The sequence below is a fragment of the Oncorhynchus mykiss genome, chromosome 5 (genome assembly GCF_057628025.1).
Source record: "Oncorhynchus mykiss isolate SJ-2025 chromosome 5, ASM5762802v1, whole genome shotgun sequence".
NCBI classification, from domain to species: Eukaryota; Metazoa; Chordata; class Actinopteri; order Salmoniformes; family Salmonidae; genus Oncorhynchus; species Oncorhynchus mykiss.
This window is the reverse complement of record NC_143026.1, coordinates 69539843-69560640: the sequence shown is the minus strand read 5'-3', so window position 1 is coordinate 69560640 and position 20798 is coordinate 69539843. Positions and strand designations below refer to the sequence as shown.

The 20798-nt window shown below is 45.1% G+C and overlaps 1 protein-coding gene across 6 annotated transcripts in view; it reads right to left on the bottom strand.

Moving 5' to 3' along the window:
• Positions 1–20798, bottom strand: part of LOC110524419 (formin-binding protein 1-like) — a 43375-nt gene that overhangs the window by 10516 nt on the left and 12061 nt on the right. For 4 of the 6 annotated variants that reach the window (XM_090235699.1, XM_021604022.3, XM_090235702.1 and 1 more), the window contains 8 exons: positions 10667–10782; positions 7817–7867; positions 3996–4143; positions 3773–3835; positions 2970–3074; positions 2723–2851; positions 2434–2580; positions 1677–1886 (listed from right to left, as the gene is read on the bottom strand). In XM_090235699.1, coding sequence (XP_090091825.1) covers positions 1677–1886; positions 2434–2580; positions 2723–2851; positions 2970–3074; positions 3773–3835; positions 3996–4143; positions 7817–7867; positions 10667–10782 — 969 coding nt within the window. The remainder of the gene's footprint in view (positions 1–1676; positions 1887–2433; positions 2581–2722; positions 2852–2969; positions 3075–3772; positions 3836–3995; positions 4144–7816; positions 7868–10666; positions 10783–20798) is intronic. The other 2 variants (XM_090235703.1, XM_090235701.1) reach the window with 1 other exon arrangement.

Sequence of the window (20798 nt, the reverse complement as noted above, 5' to 3'; positions counted from 1 at the left end):
CTACAATTCACCACTACCACCCCATCCATATACCACCTACAGTTTCAATATCACTTCCTACAATTCACCACTACCACCCCATCCATATACCACCTACAGTTTCAATATCACTTCCTACATTTCACCACTACCACCCCATCCATATACCACCTACAGTTTCAATATCGCTTCCTACATTTCACCACTACCACCCCATCCATATACCACCTACAGTTTCAATATCGCTTCCTACATTTCACCACTACCACCCCATCCATATACCACCTACAGTTTCAATATCACTTCCTACATTTCACCACTACCACCCCATCCATATACCACCTACAGTTTCAATATCACTTCCTACATTTCACCACTACCACCCCATCCATATACCACCTACAGTTTCAATATCGCTTCCTACATTTCACCACTACCACCCCATCCATATACCACCTACAGTTTCAATATCGCTTCCTACATTTCACCACTACCACCCCATCCATATACCACCTACAGTTTCAATATCGCTTCCTACATTTCACCACTACCACCCCATCCATATACCACCTACAGTTTCAATATCACTTCCTACAATTCACACTAGACACAGACTCAATCATGACATCTGAATCCTGTGATTTCAACATACCCCTGATCCTAACTAGTGAAAAACAACCTGATTAAACATCAGAGAAGAGGTGAGAAGAAAGAGAGAGAGAGAAAGAGAGAGAGAAAGAAAGAGAAAGAGAGAAAGGTAAATCACTGCAAACCCAAACACATTGACATGCTCTTAGTCTTACCCTTCGTTTAAGACCCCTGAAAGACGCTATCCTGGGTTTGACCGTTCTCATTTCAGACAGACAGAAAGCTATGGGGTCACTGGCAAATATAGGAAATAGACTTGGAGCATATTGTAATGTTGTAATGATTGAACAGAAACTCATGGTGTTGTTTCTATATAAAAGTGATTATCAAGCCTTTTTTTTTTTTTTTTTTTTTTTTTTTTTTTTTTTTTTGCCTTCACCTCCCTTCTCACCTCATTTGCTCACATTGTATATAGACTTGTTTATACTTTATTATTGACTGTATGTTTGTTTTACTCCATGTGTAACTCTGTGTTGTTGTATCTGTCGAACTGCTTTGCTTTATCTTGGCCAGGTCGCAATTGTAAATGAGAACTTGTTCTCAACTTGCCTACCTGGTTAAATAAAGGTAAAATAAAAATAAAATAAATAAATAAAGTGGTTCAACATATTATCCCACAAAACACATCTCAGCAGGAGAAACTCCAGTTAAGCAAGATGACATTTGAGAGAACCTCAGGTGAGAGACAACAATGGACAAAACAAGAGCAGGCAAATCAGAGGCAATATGAGCACCAACACCTCCTTCAACGGACTAAAGTCATCTGAAAAACACAAACCCCCCAAAAGTTATAGATTAACAGAGAGACAATTTGGCCTTTGGTAGGTCAAAGTGTAGTGACTGATGTTATGGAGTAGAAAATGTTAGATCTAGGTGACTGTTACAAAACCCAGTTACCGTAAGTCAACAGAAAGGGTGTTAGCCGACGATTGTATAAACCTACCAGTGCACTCTGTTATGACAGAAAAACATAGAAAGATAAATACAAGTTATTTAACACTGAAACAATGAGAGAATGTGTTAGTATTAAGTGATGACAGATCTCTCACCTTCGGCTTTTTCCCAAAGAGCCACAGTTTGTTCTTGGCTGTTTTGCTGATGGAGTGTTTGGGGTCTGGCTTGACCCCCCCCTCATTCTTGGGGGTGCTGATGGTGTTGTCTGAGCCTGTCCGGGAGAGGTTCTGACTATAGTCCTCAAACGGGTAGTCCCCTGGAGGCTCAAAGCCTGACTTAAACGACTCCACTACAATCGCTGAGTCCTGTAAGAAAGAAAGAAGAGAAAGAAGAGAAAGAAAGAAGAGAAAGAAGAGAAAGAATGATAGTGAACATTAAACATTACCAACTGACATTTCTTTAAAATGATGTTTTCTGGGATATCATGACAGCAGTGTACTCCACAGCCCAGCCCCTGGTAGAAACCACACGTTGAGTGCATAAATAAGAAGCAAATGAAAACATGTCACACAGAGTGGGGAGCAGCTCTGCTCAGCTGCCTCCAGCAGCAGCAACAGCCTGTAGGCCTGTGGGTGGGGAGGAGAGAGGAGAGTGCCAGTACCAGTCATGCCACACAAACACTGGTGGAGGCTGAGGCCAGAGGCTGGCTTTAATAGAGCCCAGGGAGCAATTGCCTCACCACTGGCCTGGCTGCTGGGTGGATGACTAACTACTGGTCCTGGTCCTGCTCCACCCATGCCACGTGCTGCCTCCGCTCCGTGCACTGTGGTAAAGGATAGTCTGGTGTACACCCTACCTCAAACTATAGAGCACAATGCTATATAATGCAGGTGTACCATCCTCCAGACCCACCTTGCGTTGGTCCACAGCCTTGGCCGCAGTCACCATACCCTCCAGACACTTTGAGATAATGGGGACGACTCTGCGCTCCACGTCGGCAAAGCTCCGGTACGTCTCTCCCAGCTTCACTGTCCGCCTCTCGTCCATGTCCTGCAGGTTCTGGAGAGGTCGGAAAACACACAATGATCTCTGACCTTCTGGTTTCCTGTTAGGCAATCCGAGCTCAGATTTCCATCTGTCAGGCCAATAGGGGACAAGAGAGAAGTTGAAGCCTGGAGAAGAATGGCTGACTGTGGCTTACCTTGAATATCTGTGGAATGGCCACGTTGAAATGTTTCCACTGTTCCCCGTTAAAGTTCTGCAGCTGAGCAGCGTACTCGTTCTTACTCTCGTCTGCCGAGTGTGTGCGCAGGTACAACTGGGACTTTGCCTGCAGTGGATAAGAGGGAGAATTCAGGACCACTCAATATAGACAGCAAATCCCAACCTCTGAGGTGTATGAGTGTAGGTAGTGTACATGTCATGTCTCAAGCCAGGTCAGGACTTACCTTTTCTACCTCTGACTTGGTGGCGTTGATGTCGTTGTCTAACCGGTCATAGCTGATCTGTGATTTCTCTGCCTCCTTGCACTCCCGCTCAAACTTTTTCTTACTCTAACAAAGTCAAATGGGAGATTGAGATTACTAGAAGACCAGTTGACCTCTTCTCAAAACCCGAGAGTCAATCCGGCAACTCTGTCCCATTTCTACAGGCCATAGATGGGAGAGCAAAACACTTATCATGCCAGGGTATTAGCAAGATAACTTTGTAAGGATAAAATGAGAGAGAGAGATCCATGCTGTGAGCCCCTTAGATAGCAGTGGTTAAACAGGCAGCAGTGATAACTAAAAAACTAAAAATAAATATATCCTTTCTTCCTGCCAGAACATCTGTGTTGCATTACGTGACAAAGAGGAATACCTAAGGCATTACAACACTGCCATTCTCAATCTGAGACTCAGCTGTAGCTGGCTGCAATTATACAAGCCCTAAAAGCTGCAAAGATGATCGAGCCTCGGAGACTGAAAAGGCCTGAAATGCAGGAATGCTCCTCTCGTCAGTGTGTGTTTGTCCACTTGCTTTTTTTATGCATGTATCTTCCTGTGTGAAATGTGTGTGAGTGTGTGTGCGCTGTGTAGGTAAGTGGAAATCCTCTAGGCCCTCTCTTGCATGCAGCCCAGCAGGACTAGGCGTCTGGCAGTCGGCGGAGGGGAGCAGGTCCCTGCTGGAGGTGTCACACCCTCCTTTCCCTGTCCCCTTTGCGCTTTGTGCCACCGTGGCCCTCCCTCCCTCTATCCCTCCCTTCTCTCACATTGTCCATCTGTTTCCAACACTGGTCCAGATACTGCTGGGCCTTCCTGCCCTCCTGGAGGTGCTGTGGAGTCAAAAACACAAACAAACAACTCAACAAAGGAGGATCTCAATAAACACATTTATAATGCACTCACTACAGCGTAAACAAAATAACCAAACTGTACATAATGAAGGCATGTTCTACCAGGGAGTAGTGTACCACTACTAGCAAAGCCACTCACCTGTTTCCTCTCTGACTTGAGGTCCTGTGAATACCTCATCAGCTCTCCGTACACCTTGTGTCCCATCTCCTCAGCCACCACCTCCCTCTGCCCCGCGTAGTCATTCAGCTCGTTCAGGATGGAGTAGAATGACACGCACGACGAGAACCTGAACACAAAGGACAGGTCAGGGTACTCAACACTTCATCTAAGCATGGCCTCGGCCCTAGGGTACAGAAAACCAGGGTATTAGCAAGATAACTTTATTAGGATAGAATGAGAGAGAGAGATCCATGCTGTGAACCCCTTAGATAGCAGTGGTTAAGGCCACATCTACAATATGGGTCAAGTCTGGATTTAGGCTCTGAGTGTACCACACAGACAGAGGAGGACGCCTAGTGGGAGCTGGAAATCCAATAACACTGGCCTCGGTGTCGAGATTGACAACAAGCCCACCTCCGCCTTAAGGATGTTACCATCTCACTTTATTAGAATTCTCCCAAGCCTCCATCCCCCACACACATCCACAGAGGAAGGACCACAGAAGGAGGGACTGTGACATATGGTATGTATCCCTTAGAGGGCCCCAGGAGCCCCACTCCCTCCCTCCAACCATCCTCTCCCTGTCCTGTTATAGCACCAGTGTTAGGAGTTAGGACACAGGGCCAAATGATGCAGGGATAATGTAATTCATTAGGGGGATGGTTTCAGAGAATTCAGAGGGTGTTGTCCCAACCATGGCCTGTCCTAAATATGTCCACTGTAAATATCAGTGCTGTTAGGCTGAGCCTAAATGCAGCTCTCCGTCTCTCAATTCAAGGGCTTTATTGGCATGGGAAACATATGTTAAGTACAAAAGGGAAAATAAATAAACATAAGATGTATTTGTGCTCTTCACTGGTTGCCCTTTTCTTGTGGTAACAGGTCACACATCTTGCTGCTGTGATGGCACACAGGTGGTATTTCACCCAATAGATATGGTAGTTTATCAAAATTGGTTTGTTTTTTTCCCAAATTATTTGTGGATCTGTGTAATCCGAGGGAAATATGTCTCTCTAATATGGTCATACATTTGGCAGGAGGTTAGGAAGTGTAGCTCAGTTTCGACCTCATTTTGTGGGCATTGTGCAAGTAGCCTATCTTCTCTTGAGAGCCAGGTCTGCCTACAGCGGCCTCTCTCAATAGCAAGGCTATGCTCAGAGTCTGTACATAGTCAATGTTTTCCTTACGTTTGGGTCAGTGACAGTGGTCAGGTATTCTGCCACTGTGTACTCTCTGTTTAGGGCCAAACAGCATGCTAGTTCTCAGTTTTTTGTCAATTCTTTCCAATGTGTCAAGTAATTATCTTTTTGTTTTCTCATGATTTGGTTGGGTCTAATTATGTTACTGTCCTGGGGCTCTATTTGCATTTGTGAACAGAGCACCAGGACCAGCTTGCTCAGGGGGCTCTTCCCCAGGTTAATTTCTCTGTAGGTGATGGCTTTGTTATGGAATCGCTTCCTTTTAGGAGGTTGTAGAATTTAACAGCGCATTTCTGGATTTTGATAATTAGCGGATATCGGGCTAATTCTGCTCTGCATGCATTATTTGGTGTTTTATGTTGCACACAGAGGATATTTTAGCAGAATTCTGCATGCAGTCTCAATTGTATTTTTAGATCCAGATCATAATTGGTATGTCTAATTTTATGTTCCTTTTGATGGCATAGGAGGCCCTTCTTGCCTTGTCTCTCAGATTGTTCACAGCTTTGTGGAAGTTACCTGTGGCGCTGATGTTTAGGCCGAGGTATGTATAGTTTGTGTGCTCTAGGTCAACGGTGTCTAGATATCATTTGTATTCATTTTTGGAACACCATTATTTTTGTCTTACTGAGATTCACTGTCAGGGCCCAGGTCTGACAGAATCTGTGCAGAAGATCTAAGTCCTACTTGGTTGAGGACAGAAGCGCAAGATCATCAGCAAACAGTAGACATTTGACTTCAGATTCTTGTAGGGTGAGGCCAGGTGCTGCAGACTGTTCTAGTGCCCTCGCCAATTCGTTGGTATATAATGTTGAAGAGGGTTTGGGCTTAAGCTGCATCCCTGTCACACCCCCCCCCCCCCCCCCCCCCCGGCACTGTGGAAAGAAATGCCTACTCTGTTTTTTGCCAATTTTGACCTCACACTTGTTGTTTGTGTACATGGATTTTATAATGTCGTTTGTTTTTCCCCAAACACCACTTTCCATCAATTTGTATAGCAGACCCTCATGCCAAATGGAGTCGAAAGCTTTTTTGAAATCAACAAAGCATGAGAAGACTTTGTTTTGATTTGCTTGTTTGTCAATTAGGGTGTACAGGGTGAATACGTGGTCTGTCGTACAGTAATTTTGTAAAAAGCCAATTTGATATTTGCTCAGTACATTGTTTTCACTGAGGGAATGTACGAGTCCGCTGTTAATGATAATGCAGAGCAATTCCCCAAGGTTGCTGTTGACGCATATCCCCCCGGTAGATCTGGGGGTCAAATGTGTCAACCCTTTTGTGGATTGGGGTGATCAGTCCTTGGTTCCAAATACTGTGGAAGATGACAGAGCTGAGTATTATGTTAAACTCTAAGTATAGCCAAATTGGAATTTGTGGTCTGTATAATTTTATCATTTCATTTAGGATACTATCAACTCCACAGGCCTATTTGGGTTGGAAGGTTTGTATTTTGTCCTGTAGTTCATTCAATAATCCAGTGGGTTCTGGTAGTCATTAATAGTTGATTCTAAGATTTACATTTGAGCCTGAATATGTTTTTGCTGTTTGTTCTTGGTTAAAGAGCTAAACATATTGGAGAAGTGGTTTATCCATACATCTGTTTTGAATAGATAACCCTTTGTGTTGTTTGTTTTGAGTTTTCCCAGAAGTGGTAAGATTCTATGGATTCTTATTACATTGAGCTGATTTCTGACGTGCTGTTCCTTCTTTTTCCATTGTGTACTTTTGCATTGTTTTAGTGATTCACCATAGTGAAGGCGTCAAGCTTAGGTTCTGGATCGCTATGTTTTTGGTTGGATACGTTTCTCAACTTCTTTCTGCATTCATCATCAAATCATGGTCATGGTTGTTAATTTTCTTAGGTTGTCAGCTTTAAATTTGATAAGGAAGCCGAGAGGTCAAACATAACATTTAGATTTTCTACTGTCAAGTTTACACCTTCACTATTTACAGTGTAACCTTTTGTCCAGGAAATTGTCTAGAAGGGATTGAATTTGTTGATGCTTAATTGTTTTTTGGTAGATTTCCACACTATTTCTTCCGCATTTTTTTTTTTACAATATTACATTTCTTTGGCTTTGATGCCTCATGAATGTGCATTGCTCTGTTCAAGTAGAGTGTGATTTTGCTGTGATATGATTTGATAGGGGTCAGTGGACTGACTGAACGCTCTAAGAGACTCTGGGTTGAGGTCAATGATGAAGTAGTCTACAGTACTACTGCCAAGCGATGAGCTATAAGTGTACCTTAAAGCCTTGACTATGTACATACCCAGAGTCTGACATAGCTCCCGCTCTGTGCGTCTCTCTCCCCCTCTCCCAGTCCTCTCCTTTGAGATCCTTCCTGTGCATTAGCAGCCAATAATGTCACCGTGGAGTGGCCAAGCACTGTGACCGTACCTCAGAGCCAGATATCCTACACAGCTGTAGGACTCCCTAACTCTCTTACTCGATTCTATGGAAGCAATTAAATGTTTAAAAGTGCTGGGTTGTCATGGCAGCCCGTGTTTGTTGGCTAGTGGGAAGGCCCTGTGTGTGGTGTAAAGCTGATACCACTCACAGGTTAACTATTTCATGAAACTGGGTCTACTCTACTCACCTAGGTTCATCGTCTTTGGAGCGTTTGGGACAGTACTTCTTCACCAGGTTCCTGTGAGGTGAGAGGAGACAGCCGTTCAGAGACCGAGATTAGATAGCTTAGTTCATTTCCATCAGTCAGATTCTCCACTGAGACAGAGAAACTAGATAAAGTAGGTCAGACACACACAGCTAAACTGGCACATTGTGATATTCCTGTAAACGCAGGAGGAGCAACACAAAGAAATGGTTCTCTTTGATAAAGTAGGCCCTCTGGAGAGATGCTCCTGTAGTAGTGTTATGCTGTGGTGCTTTTCAGGCATGCAACGCTCTGGCTCCAATCGCTCTTCAGGGATGGAGGAGGAGGAATCCAGAGAGGTTTTCAGACGCGTCTGTCCCCCTCCCCGTCGCCACTGAACCAGCACTCTGTTTCCCCTGTCCTGGGGAGCAGGGAACCAGAGGAGTAGCTCCCCACACACAGACTGAGAAACATCAGCCTGGTCTGGTGCCTTTCCATGAATTACACAGAACAATACAGTCGCTAGTAAAAGTCTACACACCCCTTGCACATTTTGCTACCTTAAAAAGGCCCAGTGCAGTCAAAAACACAATTTCCTCACCATGCAGTAAATTAACAAATCAATAAGAAAGTGTTCCAAACCTCTCTGCCAATAAGAGCTAATTTTCTGTTTTCCCCTCCCCACTCAGAACACCCAGACAGTCTTGCTTGAAAAATTGCTCTGTTTGTTTTTGATCGTTTTAATTGAAAACAAATCAGAGAGGAACTTAAATTGTTCCCCAGAAATAAATTTGATAATTTTTCCTACCGATCTACACAATCTACTCCCCATTTTCAAAGTGGAAGAAAAATTATAGAAAATGTTGCAAATGTGAAAAAAAATGAAAAACAAATGTCTTCATTGTGCAGCAGTCTTCACACCCCAGATGTACTACTTGGTGGAAGCACCTTTGGCAGCCATTACAGCTGTGAATCGTTTTTAATAAGATGAACAACATTTATCAAAAAATATAAATAATTTGCCTTTTGTATTTAATTTTAAGGCAGCAAAAAGTGAAGACTGCAATGGCTGTGTAGACTTTCACTATGCACTGTACCTGAACAGAGTGACTGTCCAGGGAGTCAGGGAGAAATTCCCCAACAGAAATGGTAGGGCGATAACGAGCAGAAAAGACTTGTTCCACTCACAGTGTGTATCCTATCAGCGTGCAATGCACATGTTTAAAGAATGCATAACGGAGAAATCAGGAGCTCCTCATTTTCAGCCCATAATTCATAGCTGGTTAAATTATTCACTGGGTTACACGTGCTTCGTGTGCAAACTCTCGTTAGGAGCCGTGACTAAACATCCCCAGTTTAATAGGTTAGTCATCATTCACACACACGAAAAACATATTTCGAACATCTTCCAAAACAATATGATTTCAAGTCAAAATAATCTGAACCAAACCAAAAGTCTTAAAACAGTACCCTAGGGGATTACCTTCTTCAATAAAATGTCATGCTTCAGCGCGGCAGGGGGTCTAGTTTCTGATGGTCTGGGGGTCCTGGTGCTTGTCTTACTGAGCGGCTACAGTAGGTGGCTCATGACATGCTAAGGAGACTTGGTCAGCGGCAGTGTTGTATCTAGGCAACACCTCAAAGCGATGTGGGGGGTGGGGGGTGGTAAAGCCTCCAGGGGGTTGCAGAGGCCACAGCAGGAGCCCCCTCTACATTACCGTCCCACATGCCAGGCAGCAGTGATGACATAGCTTCAGGGGAATGAGGAGGAACACACCAACACACAGCCAGATGGTGTAGCACGGATGCTGGGAAATACTAGGAATAATAATCAATTCCCTTGTGCATTGACAGCACACTGCTGAGATGTTGTAGTTTCTAAACCTTACTAACAGAGATATTCACGGCAGGATGCCTTTTAATGTGGGATAGAATGTTAGTGTTTATGGCATCTGATATGGGATGTGGTACCAGTTACTCACAAGTACAACATACACGAAACTAAAATGTGTCAGCATTGACACCTTTTTTCCCAAATGGCTTTTCTTCTGGAAAACAAACCAGCCTAATAAAAGTGACCACGTGAGAGAGAAGGAGACAGAGTCATACTCTCTCAGTTGTGGCAGTAGCTCAGAGTAGAGGGGACGATTAAGCAGGAAACAGAGGCATGAAGTTTAACCACAGCATGCCATGGTGACATCATGAGCCATGTGTGTGTGTGTGTGTGTGGGCAGGTTCAGTGAGTGGTCACCTATGGTTTACTAACCAGAGCCTACATCTGCCTACATTTTGTTAAACCAGTGGTCTCACTCTGATCCGAGAACTGGTAGAATCGTCGTCGTTTTAGAAGTCCTTGGTTTTGCTCATTTGTAGATTTGCTCCAAAAGATTACACATGGATGTCAGGCAGGATACAGAGTTGAGTAATCCAATTGCATATAGATCTGTAGACCTACTCCTCTACTGTCTAGAGACTGTCCAGGAGCCACCTCCTCGAAATCCATTTGTTCTGTGGCTAATCCTATTATATTGATTTGTGGCCTACCAAAATCAATTCATGGCAGCACAAGCATGTCTGATTGGGTGAGTTGCGCCTATTGTTCAGACAGAGTGGCCGTACTGATGTTCTCAGATATTCATTAAAACAGATCCAATCGCATCATTTCATAATGATGTTTCATTATCTTTGATATAACATGAAGGTTAATATACAGAACTACTAATGTCTAATATGCATGTATAACACAGAATAGGCGTACTCGTCAATTCATTATTACGCAACACACCTCAAAACAGTTCCATGGAATTGAAAGATTAAAACCAGTGGGCCAGGGAGTTTGAATAGGGTTTTTACCTCAACTGTTTTGCATACGTCTGTTCGATCTCCAGCCTTTCCTTGACAAACTTTGAATACCTCTCTAGGAAGTCAATCCCCCATTGAGTATGCTTGTCAAGGTTTTCAAACTGGTCCTGAGAAAGAGATGGAGAGAAGAGGGAGGTTAGGGTTGGAGGGAGACTGACCGACCGTGTGAGCTCTTAGTGACATGCACATGACAGACTGAATTAAATGATCCATGAATGAGAACCAGTCATATTACATGGGATAACAAACATATGTTGAGTCACTATTTTATCGCTGAGTGTCAGGCTTTATTTCATCAACTGAAAGGAAAGCTACACAGACACGTTGCAGACACGGTGCAGACACGGTGCAGACACGGTGCAGACACGGTGCAGACACGGTGTTTCACAGCAGAACCAGCTACACCTTGTCTCTAGATATGGGGGGGGGGGGTGATATCACATATCGGGATATTATTTTGGACGATATATTGTATCGTTTTGACAATGTCAAAATATTATTTGTGTGCTAATTGGCTGTACATGCAACACAACACCGGTATTTTTCCTTCATAGCTTGGAAGCTTTGGAACATCGAATCGCAACATATAAATCTGTACCAAAGTAATGTGATAACGTCATATCGTCAGGTCCCTGGAAATTCCTGCCCTACTTGTCTATAGAGTAAAGGCAGAACAGGCCTTACTGTATATTTTGGATGGATGATCACCTGATGTAAATATCCAGAGAAGGTCAATGTTGTATCTTTCCAAGAGATCCCTTTTAACAGCCCTGGGCTGAGAGGGAAATGTTTAAAACACACAAGAGTCAATACAGCTGACAGCACATACTTTCAGCCGCCTGTCCTCATGTTACTCTCTTCACTGTTAGCCTATGCAGTAGGCACTGTGCACATTCTGCACAGCGGAGGCGATCCCCATTAATTGAAGGCTTACTTGGAACAAGTCAACATCTAACCTACATGATATCAGTAGCCAGTCTGAGTCTATAGAGGAGGCTTAGAGGATGGATTAAAAATGGTGTGATCTCATTTATGACCATTGACATTCCTGTTCCCTATTCTGACTGATACTGACTCAATTTCATTCACACCACTGGTCTCCTCCTCTCCGCTTTGATGTCTGAGCTGCTGCTGACCGACAGAGACAGGATAGTGATGATTAGATCATTCTGTGCCACTGGACTCTCTCCCTCTGAAGCCAGCTTGGCTCTACGACAGTCTGGCACAGCTGGCACCACCAGCCAGAGACACTAGCGTACATTTTCCATACTTCAGCCCTGACGTTCAGGCCAAAAGGCCAAGCGTCAGATTAAGTCCAACTAAGGTGAAGAGAAACAGATTGTACAGTCCAGCTAAGTCTAGGAGGGAACAGTGGAGCTGGGCTATACCAAAGTCAGTCAGACTCAGATGATTTCACCTAAGGGGGAGTTGCTCAGAGGTCACGCTTACCTTCCTACTTCAGAGACTGTCTGCAGGCTCAAAATAGATAGAAACTGTCAGGATCACCACCAGCACAGAACTATACACAGTCCAGCCCTGAGCCTGATGAGGTGAGTCACTCTCTCATGCTGTGTTCTGGGATACAGAGGGAAAGAGAGGGGGGGATGGATTCCAGTTCCACCCAGTCTGCTCCTCTCCCCCCGTCTGCCCCCCCTCCCTGTCTGCTCCTCTCCCCCCCTGTCTGCTCCTCTCCCCCCCTGTCTGCTCCTCTCCCCCCCCTGTCTGCTCCTCTCCCCCCCCTGTCTGCTCCTCTCCCCCCCCTGTCTGCTCCTCTCCCCCCCCCTGTCTGCTCCTCTCCCCCCCTGTCTGAGCTGTACTGGAGGAGAGGGAGAAAGAAGGTGAAAAGTAGAGCGAGGGTGGAAGTGAAGTCTCTTCTCTCCCATGGCTTGTGCCCTGCCTGGGAGCGAGGCAGTGTTTAGGCTTGGCTTAGGACGTAGACAGACCCAGAGGGACTGACTGGTGGACTCCAGCCAACACACTTCCTCTGCGAGAGAACAATACCCAGGCCGTCCCCATGGACCCCTCCTCACTGGCGCTTCACACAGACTCAGTCCATACGCATACAGGGAGGGAGGGAGGAGAGAGAAAGAGAGCAAGCTAGTCAATTCCACGGGCCTGTTATACCATACATGAAACCCATTCTCAGAAAATGTGCGCACAGATCATGGGCCAATTCTAAGATCAACAACAGATACTGAATCGACAACCTTCCAGAAGTACATCCCTGCGATTAGGCAAAGTGTGCCAAATGAGATACGCAAGAGAGCACATATACACAACTGTTTTACACCAAGACACACAGAGAGAGAGAGAGAGAGAGAGTGTGAGTGATAGAGAGAGAAGAAAGAACAGACTGACTGTGACCAGGTCTGCCTGAGCCCTAGCTGCTCGTCTGATTAAAGCTCTGTCTGTCTCACAGCTTAGTGGACTCAGCCGTCGGCATGGAAATCATTTCTCCTCCAATAAAATGGCTTCCTTGCGGAATGACTCAGCAGCTTCTGCATTTCCATTACCATTTCAGGCCCCTCCAGCTTCAATGTTCAGCACATGTCAGGGTCCCCACACTCATGAAAGTCTAGCGGGGATGGAGAACAGAGAGAAAGAGAAGAGAGAAAGAGAAGAGAGAGGGAGAGAGCCCTTATGCCTCCAATAAAGATAAGAACCAATGCTTCTCACTTCTGCTTTACGGTCCGTCTTTGGTCTTCCCACACAGTAAACCAACGGAGCACTCCTTCAGTTGAGGTAATGATTGTTGACATGTAAACGGCAGGAATAAAGCCGGGTCAGGCGGGTGTCCCTTCTTCCATCACCGTCAGCAGGAAAACCAACTGGTCCTCACCCTCTGATACCATCCTAACCCAAACAGGTGCTTTAGATCTTTCTTTTGGATTATTATGATCCCATCCCTCCAAATGGAAATAAATACTGAAGAATTCATAAAACTATAGGAGACCGAGTTAGTTGGTGTGTGTCCGACATCTGTCATACAGACACGCAGCAGAAACACACGAGACACACCCACCAGTCTAAAAATACAAAATCAGGCAGACAACCACCACATGGTTTGTGCCAAGACAGCAACATGAGAGGCAAGGTATTTACAGTGTGAAGGGAAGGATGAGGAGGAAATGGGAGGAAAACCACAACACCTCAATGGACTGAGCGCAGCAACCCACAGTGACTACTATGATGTCGATGGGTAAGAACCTTGCAATAGCACTGAATCAGATCCAGGGAGGAGGGGGGGCTTGTGGTGAAGAAGGAAGAATTGGGTCCATAAAATGAAAAGATGTGTTGTTACAGCAGGGCCCGTTTCACATTGCAAACTCCATGTACGACTCCCTGTGAATTTAACTTCATTCCTTGGTGCTGGTTCTCTTCTGAGACTAGCCATGACGACGACTGATGTTTTTACTAACACTGTCTCATTCTCACATGGTTCTCCTTGCGGAGCTGCATGAGGAGGCCTAATGGGTGTTTTCAATAACACAAGGCAGTTTCAGCTCATCAGTGGGCCTGGGAGTGGAGCCTCCTATCCTCAGAGGACAGCCTGCAATTTCATTATGCGCTCGCTGTTTAATCTCAAAGTGATAGCGTTCTCTTGGCCATGAACTGCTATATATTGTTGTTCCTCACTTTTGAGTGTTGTGATGATACAGGTTACTGTTGCCATCGAAGTGCAGAATACTATTACTGATTAACTCAACTACCAACTGCATAGCTGACAAATGGTGCTTGATAGGAGAGGAATTCTGCAGAACAGAGATATTCTGAGGCTCTAGAAAAGGCTCTAATCAGAGGTGAGTGGCTCTATAACCTTGCAAAGCTCTGCGTGCCGATGAGGGTACAACAAAAGATCTGTGTTATGTTTACCGCCACCTACAGTCTACAACCCAAAGTAGGCCTAGACATCCAATCTCTGGGATACGGATGATAGGATCTGGACCATCAAGGGTCGGCATCAGTTTCTTTCATTCCACTGCCGAGGATATGAACAACACCCCCATGTCCCAGCATGTTTCCTTGTGGGCAGGAGCAGATGTTCAAGTCTGTATCGGTGTCTTTCTGTCCCATCTGCCTTACGTCAGCTTTCCTCCATCGCTCAATACTCATGAATAAGTAACTCCATGAGCTCCTCATCCCAGCCTCGGCCTGCTCCTCCTCTCTGGCTCGCCACAGCCATGACAGACGGCACAGCACACAGTAGCACAGTACAATACAGCACAAAGAGTCACAGTGCAGCGCAATGCCGGCCAGTTAGAAGGGCTTCAGAGCTCACCTTTCAGTAACCAGACCTTCACACAGCAGTCTGTCATAACTGGGATCCCTCTATGGAAAAGCCTGAGGAGGAACAGTAATATGTAGGCCAGAGTACAGCCCAACAGACCGTTGGATGTGCCTGGAAGTGCCTTCAAGCCAAGTCTCTCACTCTCAGCAGCTGGACTGACTGACAGGGGAATAGCCTCTGTATTTTGGAAGAGGGGGAAAACTTCTTTATGGCTAGAGATTTGGGTAGAGATTCCCAAGAGGCCAGTTCAGCAGATCAGGTTTCTCTTTTGAGTGTTTCTCCATTTCATTCTCCAAGGTTACTCTTTCCACTGTCTGTGGATGATGTCAGACACACACAGGGCAGCTGGAGACCACTGCTGAGCCTTTTAGCCTACCTGGTCTCCCTTTCACTCACTGTATAAGAGCAGACTCAAGCAGAGTCCGTTGTTTTTGTGTAGGTCCGAAGGTTGGGTTTCAATATCATTTGTGTGGCTTGGAAACGATCTTCCCATTTACATACAAAAGTATTCTTCCCTCTAGAGAAGATCCCTTGTGTCCCCAGAGTGGGAGACACTGAGCCCAGTTAGCACAGGGGCAGTGGAAGGGAAACACAGTCTAGTTTAATTTCTCTTGTGCATAGCCTTTCTTACATTTCATTTCCTCTCATATTTAAAGATACTCAGCAAACATTATGATTTGATGAAATTCAGTAGCCCCATAAGAACACTCCAGCAATGACTTTACTGACCATAAGAAACATTAGTCTAACTTTCTCTGAATAAAACAAAAGGGATCATATACGTGGGCACCCCAAACCAGAAGCCACAATGATATCTGGAAAAGCATCCCCCTGGGCCAGAGGAAAACATCCTTACGAAGAATAATGTCAGGATGTGATGTCATTGCTGGAACAATAACATCAGGGACTCCCAAGGTCTCTCTAGGAGCTGTATTATGGGAGTAGCTATTAGCCCCTAGCCTACATGGTGTGACACTCCTAGCACTAGAAATGCTATGTGCATACCATAAATATAATGGAGGGGTTTTATTTGCATACACATGGCTGCAGGGACAATACCCTCATTACACCCTGGCATTCGGGGTCAGTGTCAAAAGAAGGCAGACAGTTCCTGGGAGAGCGGGCTTCAGAGTGGGGCAGGGTGGGAAATGTCACAGTGTCTAAAACACTGGCATCACTCTGCAGGCTCTGCCTGCACTGTGTGAGGGTGAGGTGTGGTGTGACTGTGCGTGCACATGAGTGTATGTGTGTGTGTAGAGTATGTGTGTGTAGAGTGTAAACATTGGCTTTAACAACACCCAGATAAGAGGAGATCTGGGTTGAAAAGAGGGAGGAGGTGAAACTATGCAGCCCCCCATCTTTGTTTCATGAATAATACATGGAGAATACAAGACAAATCAAGGCAGCTTTGGGGGGGGGGGGGGGTACGCAGAATAATGTAACAGCTCATTTCTTCTAGTAGAACCTGGATAAAATGTGTCCATACAATCGCAATGGGACACTGGCTAAGATTCTCAAACCAGCTTGTGTTATTTAGGAAAAATAGCTTTAACCTGCATTGGCATTAAAATACTCTGGTTCTGCCACTGAGCCCCCACCCCCCTCCTTTCCCAGCAGAAAAACTGTTAAAAATGTCCCTGTGAGAGGGGTAGGGTAAAAAAAATTATACATGATACACTGTACTATAAGGGCTGGCTAGCTACGAAGCTAGTTAACCACATCCTCCCTGCCACCTCTAAAATCAATCAGACCTGCTGTTCTAATGAAGCCCCCAGGGGCCCAGGGACTAGTGTTCCCCTTTGATCCCCAGCCCCACTCTACAACTCAGACAGACCCAAACCCCTGTCCTAATTCAATCTCTACCAGCCAGACCTTTTGATGTGCTGAAAAAATAGAGAAGAGAGAAAGGGAGTGGCAGGGGGGTGAAAAACACGCCTTGTAATAAGTTGCCGGGCAGCCTGCAACATTTATGACTCTGGTTAGCCAATCCCTGGTTGTTCTGTGGACAGACAGGCAGGAAAAGTTACAGTAGTCCTGGAGGCTGACCGTGTAGAGTGAAGACAGACAGGTAGAGGCTGCAGCACCATGTAGCTGGTAATCCCATTCCCATGCAGAGACGGGAACTGACTGGATCACATGGGCTGTGCACAGCAGGGGATGAGGGAGAGGGAGAGTGTTAATTAAAACTCACTTTCAACATGTGATAGAGTAAGGTGAACAGATTAGGGAAAATGAAAATCTGGGTGTTTTTTGGTAGTGTGGGGGGCATGGAACTAAATTTACCTACCCCCGATATTGTCCTTTCAAATACGTGTATTAATTATAATGCATACATGGATTTCCCATCTAGTCATTTTTGAACCACCCAAATGTAGGTTATTGTAATGGAATGGCTTTTCGTGCGGTGGTTCCAATCCATCACTGATCAGACACTCAAAAGGTCTAAACCAGGTCTAAACAAGGTATAAACCATCTTAATACAGGGTGAGAACATTCTTACATGCAAATCAAATTCGATATAACTTTTGATGACTAAAATATCAGCCTTAAATTTAACTTCTGTTGCTTTTTTCTTTCTGAGGGCTGGTTCCAGGGACAGTCCCGTCACCTTATAATAGAGACGTCATGTCTATCGTACTGCATTGTCTTAATGTCCTGCACCGTTGGCTCCCTGGCTTCCACCATGGCAATTTATTTTCTAAAGCATTTTAGAAGCAGTTCCCTGTGGGCCTTGTAGCTTGAATGAGTCTGCCTTTGTGATACATGAACCATCCGGAAGGTGCTAGAGAGCAGGAGAGGACTCTGTTCTTTGGATGGAGAGTCAGTGGGCTGTTGATCAAACTAGACCCTGGAGATGAATGAGAATGTGATCATGCGTAGGAGGACTTGGGACAGGAAGAGGCTGTAGGGCCCAGGGACTAACACTACACAATGACTCTATGGTCCTGGCTAGCCTGACCAGGCGTTTCCCACTGGTGCTGCAGGCAGCAGCCCCATGTTCTCAGCCTGGGAGGGAAGACTCACTGTCTCCTTTATGACAGAAAGGATCACGAGTTCCAGCCGGATGGCAGTCAGGCAGTCACATCGATCACATGTAGAGTGAGAGACGGTACTTTACCCCCCTCTACTCCAGTCTCTGAGGAGGCGTCGGCCTACACCGCTGCCTGTCTACTCTGAGTGTGTGTCTGTGCCATGATGAGCTCTCATGGCTTCTCCTGGGGTTGTAGCGTAGTGGAATTGATGTGGCAGACATTAGAGAAGTCTGGCCTGTCCAGGTCTGGTGGACTCTGATTTACTGCCTCTCAGGAGTCTTCAGGAGCATCAGAGTTTGCATTCAACTGCCTGAGAACTGGGCCTATTAAGCAGTTCAAGTAGTTTGAGATGTAGCGAATCATGAGACAAGACAAGGGGAAAGGGGGATACCTAGTCAGTTGTAAAACTGAATGCATTCAACTGAAAGGTGTCTTCCACATTTGAATCAGAGAGGTGCGGGGGGCTGCCTTAAAATGGACACCCACGTCATCAGCGCCCGGAGAACACATAAGGCCCATCATCATCTGCTTGCCAGATTATGCCTACTGTATGTATACAATTCAGAAGCATGAGAGTTGTATATTATTTCATATTTGCCTGGATTTTGATAAGCAATGAATAGACCTGGATAAATGTGAGTTAATTCATGGGTCATTTGGGACAAAATGATGAGTTAAGTCTGATAGAAACACAATGGCTACTTTGTGCATGACCCTGTGTTTCTGCAACGACTTAAGTGGAATATACACAATCTGACAAGTCAGGAACATTGTGCTGAACTCCATGCCACAGAGGCTAAATGTTTGGCATGCAGAAAAACAACATTGACGGAGAGGAAGTGGCCAATGTCTTTAGTGAGTCATTGGGGGTCAGTGAAATTTGAACCAAGCCACAGCCCTTATGAGTCCTACTACCACCAAGGGCTCCACGTGGGGCAAGAACAACAGCTTCTTGTCATACTAGTAGTGCCATGGCTAGTTCATATATTTTCATAGCCCAGCCCAGAAACAAAAGACATACTGTGGTGAATTACCAACTTACCCTCATGAAGAGGGGGCCGGGGGGACATAAACTAGGCCCCTGTTGTCTCATCAGAGCACCGGCCCTGCAGCATGTGAGACTGGTATTCATCCAGTAGCACTCTGGTCAAGCGCCAATGTGCAAGACAGATGTGCCATTAACTTTATTTGGCCAATAATTGAAGTGACCTGGCTACACACCACAATAGTTACTTCTTAGGCACTAATACTAATTCCTTTAACATGACACAGAGCCCTGGAGAGACTCAGCCGGATATTATTCTATATATGGAGAGAGGAAGAACGATATGAAACAGCTCCCAAAGTCATCAACTAGCATATATTTCTGTGGGAAAGGGGAGGGGTTTTACTCTCTAGCTCCATTTGTGGATTCTGTAAATAAAGACAATACATCTTTACTTTCATACAGACAATGTCTGTGTAAAACCTTTATCTCAGTGACTTGTTTATTGCAAGCCACAATCATAGGGAGTGCTTCAAAAAGTTGAATACATGTTGTGAAAAGTATCTGCCTTAAAAAAATTGCCAATGAAATTGAATGATAAGAGTAAGAACTCACAGTTGTACATTGCCTGCCTTAAGTCAGACAAATAAGGAAAAATCTAGGCTACAATTACTATTTTTCAGAAAGAGAGCAAATGTTCCGATTTTAAGCAGACATCTAATTTTCCTGTTTATGTGATTCTCTCTTGCCTTGTTTGGCTGTTGGCTGGAAAACAGCAGTCTAAGTACAGGGCTGACCCTGGTCTGCCTGACACCATCTGGGCCTGAGCTGGTGAGCTCATCACTGCTCCTGGGCCAGGGAATGACATCTGACAGGGTGGACCCAGCACTGCAGCCAGGCTCCCTGAAGAATCCACTACAACAGCACACTACACACAAACCCATAGGACAGGAAGGAGTGTGTACATCTACATTCAATACACATACGTGCTCACCAGCAGGCAGACAAGCAGGCAGACACACACACACAAGCTCACCAGCAGGCAGACACACACACACAAGCTCACCAGCAGGCAGACACACACAAGCTCAACAGTACTGGCCTTTTCCACCTCTAGACAGTAAAACTTCAATCTTTCCGTTGAGTGGCCTTGTGACCCCCATGTTGTGTGCCCTGGGCATCCCATTTCCTGTTCTAATAGCGAGCTTGGGAATGCTGTTCCCTCCTCCCTCATCAGCATGTTGACGGCTGGAAGCTAACTTTCACAGGACAGGACACACCACAGACAAACACATCTACTTTGGGAGAAACCTGAATCAAGGCTCAGAGAGACCTCTTCATTATTTACCTTATTTCAACAGGGAAGTAATATTGAGACTAAAGACTCGTTTGAAAATTTGCCATGCACAATACAAAAACGTCAAAAGGATAGTATAGATAAACAAATATACACAATATAGATATTAAAATACAAAACAGTCAATTAAAACAAACACATTCTTCATTATTAAATCCTCTGTCAGCTGTCTGAATTGCCCTAGGGACACCAAAGCAGCCAATCGAAACATCTTTTGGAGTTTATTCCAAACACCAGAGTTAACCAACCCTGTGAACAGGTTTGATAACTTGTCATTTTACATCTTAAACAGTGAAGTTGGGTAAGTGTGAAGCTTTGTGGAGCAGGGTGATGTGATAATGATGTGATCTACGTGACTTTAAGAGCGGCCCAGACAGACAACCCATTGGTTCAGAATACAGTGATGAGTAATACAACAGTCTCCTGTGATAAAACGAAGGGCGCAATGAGAAACCAGTGGT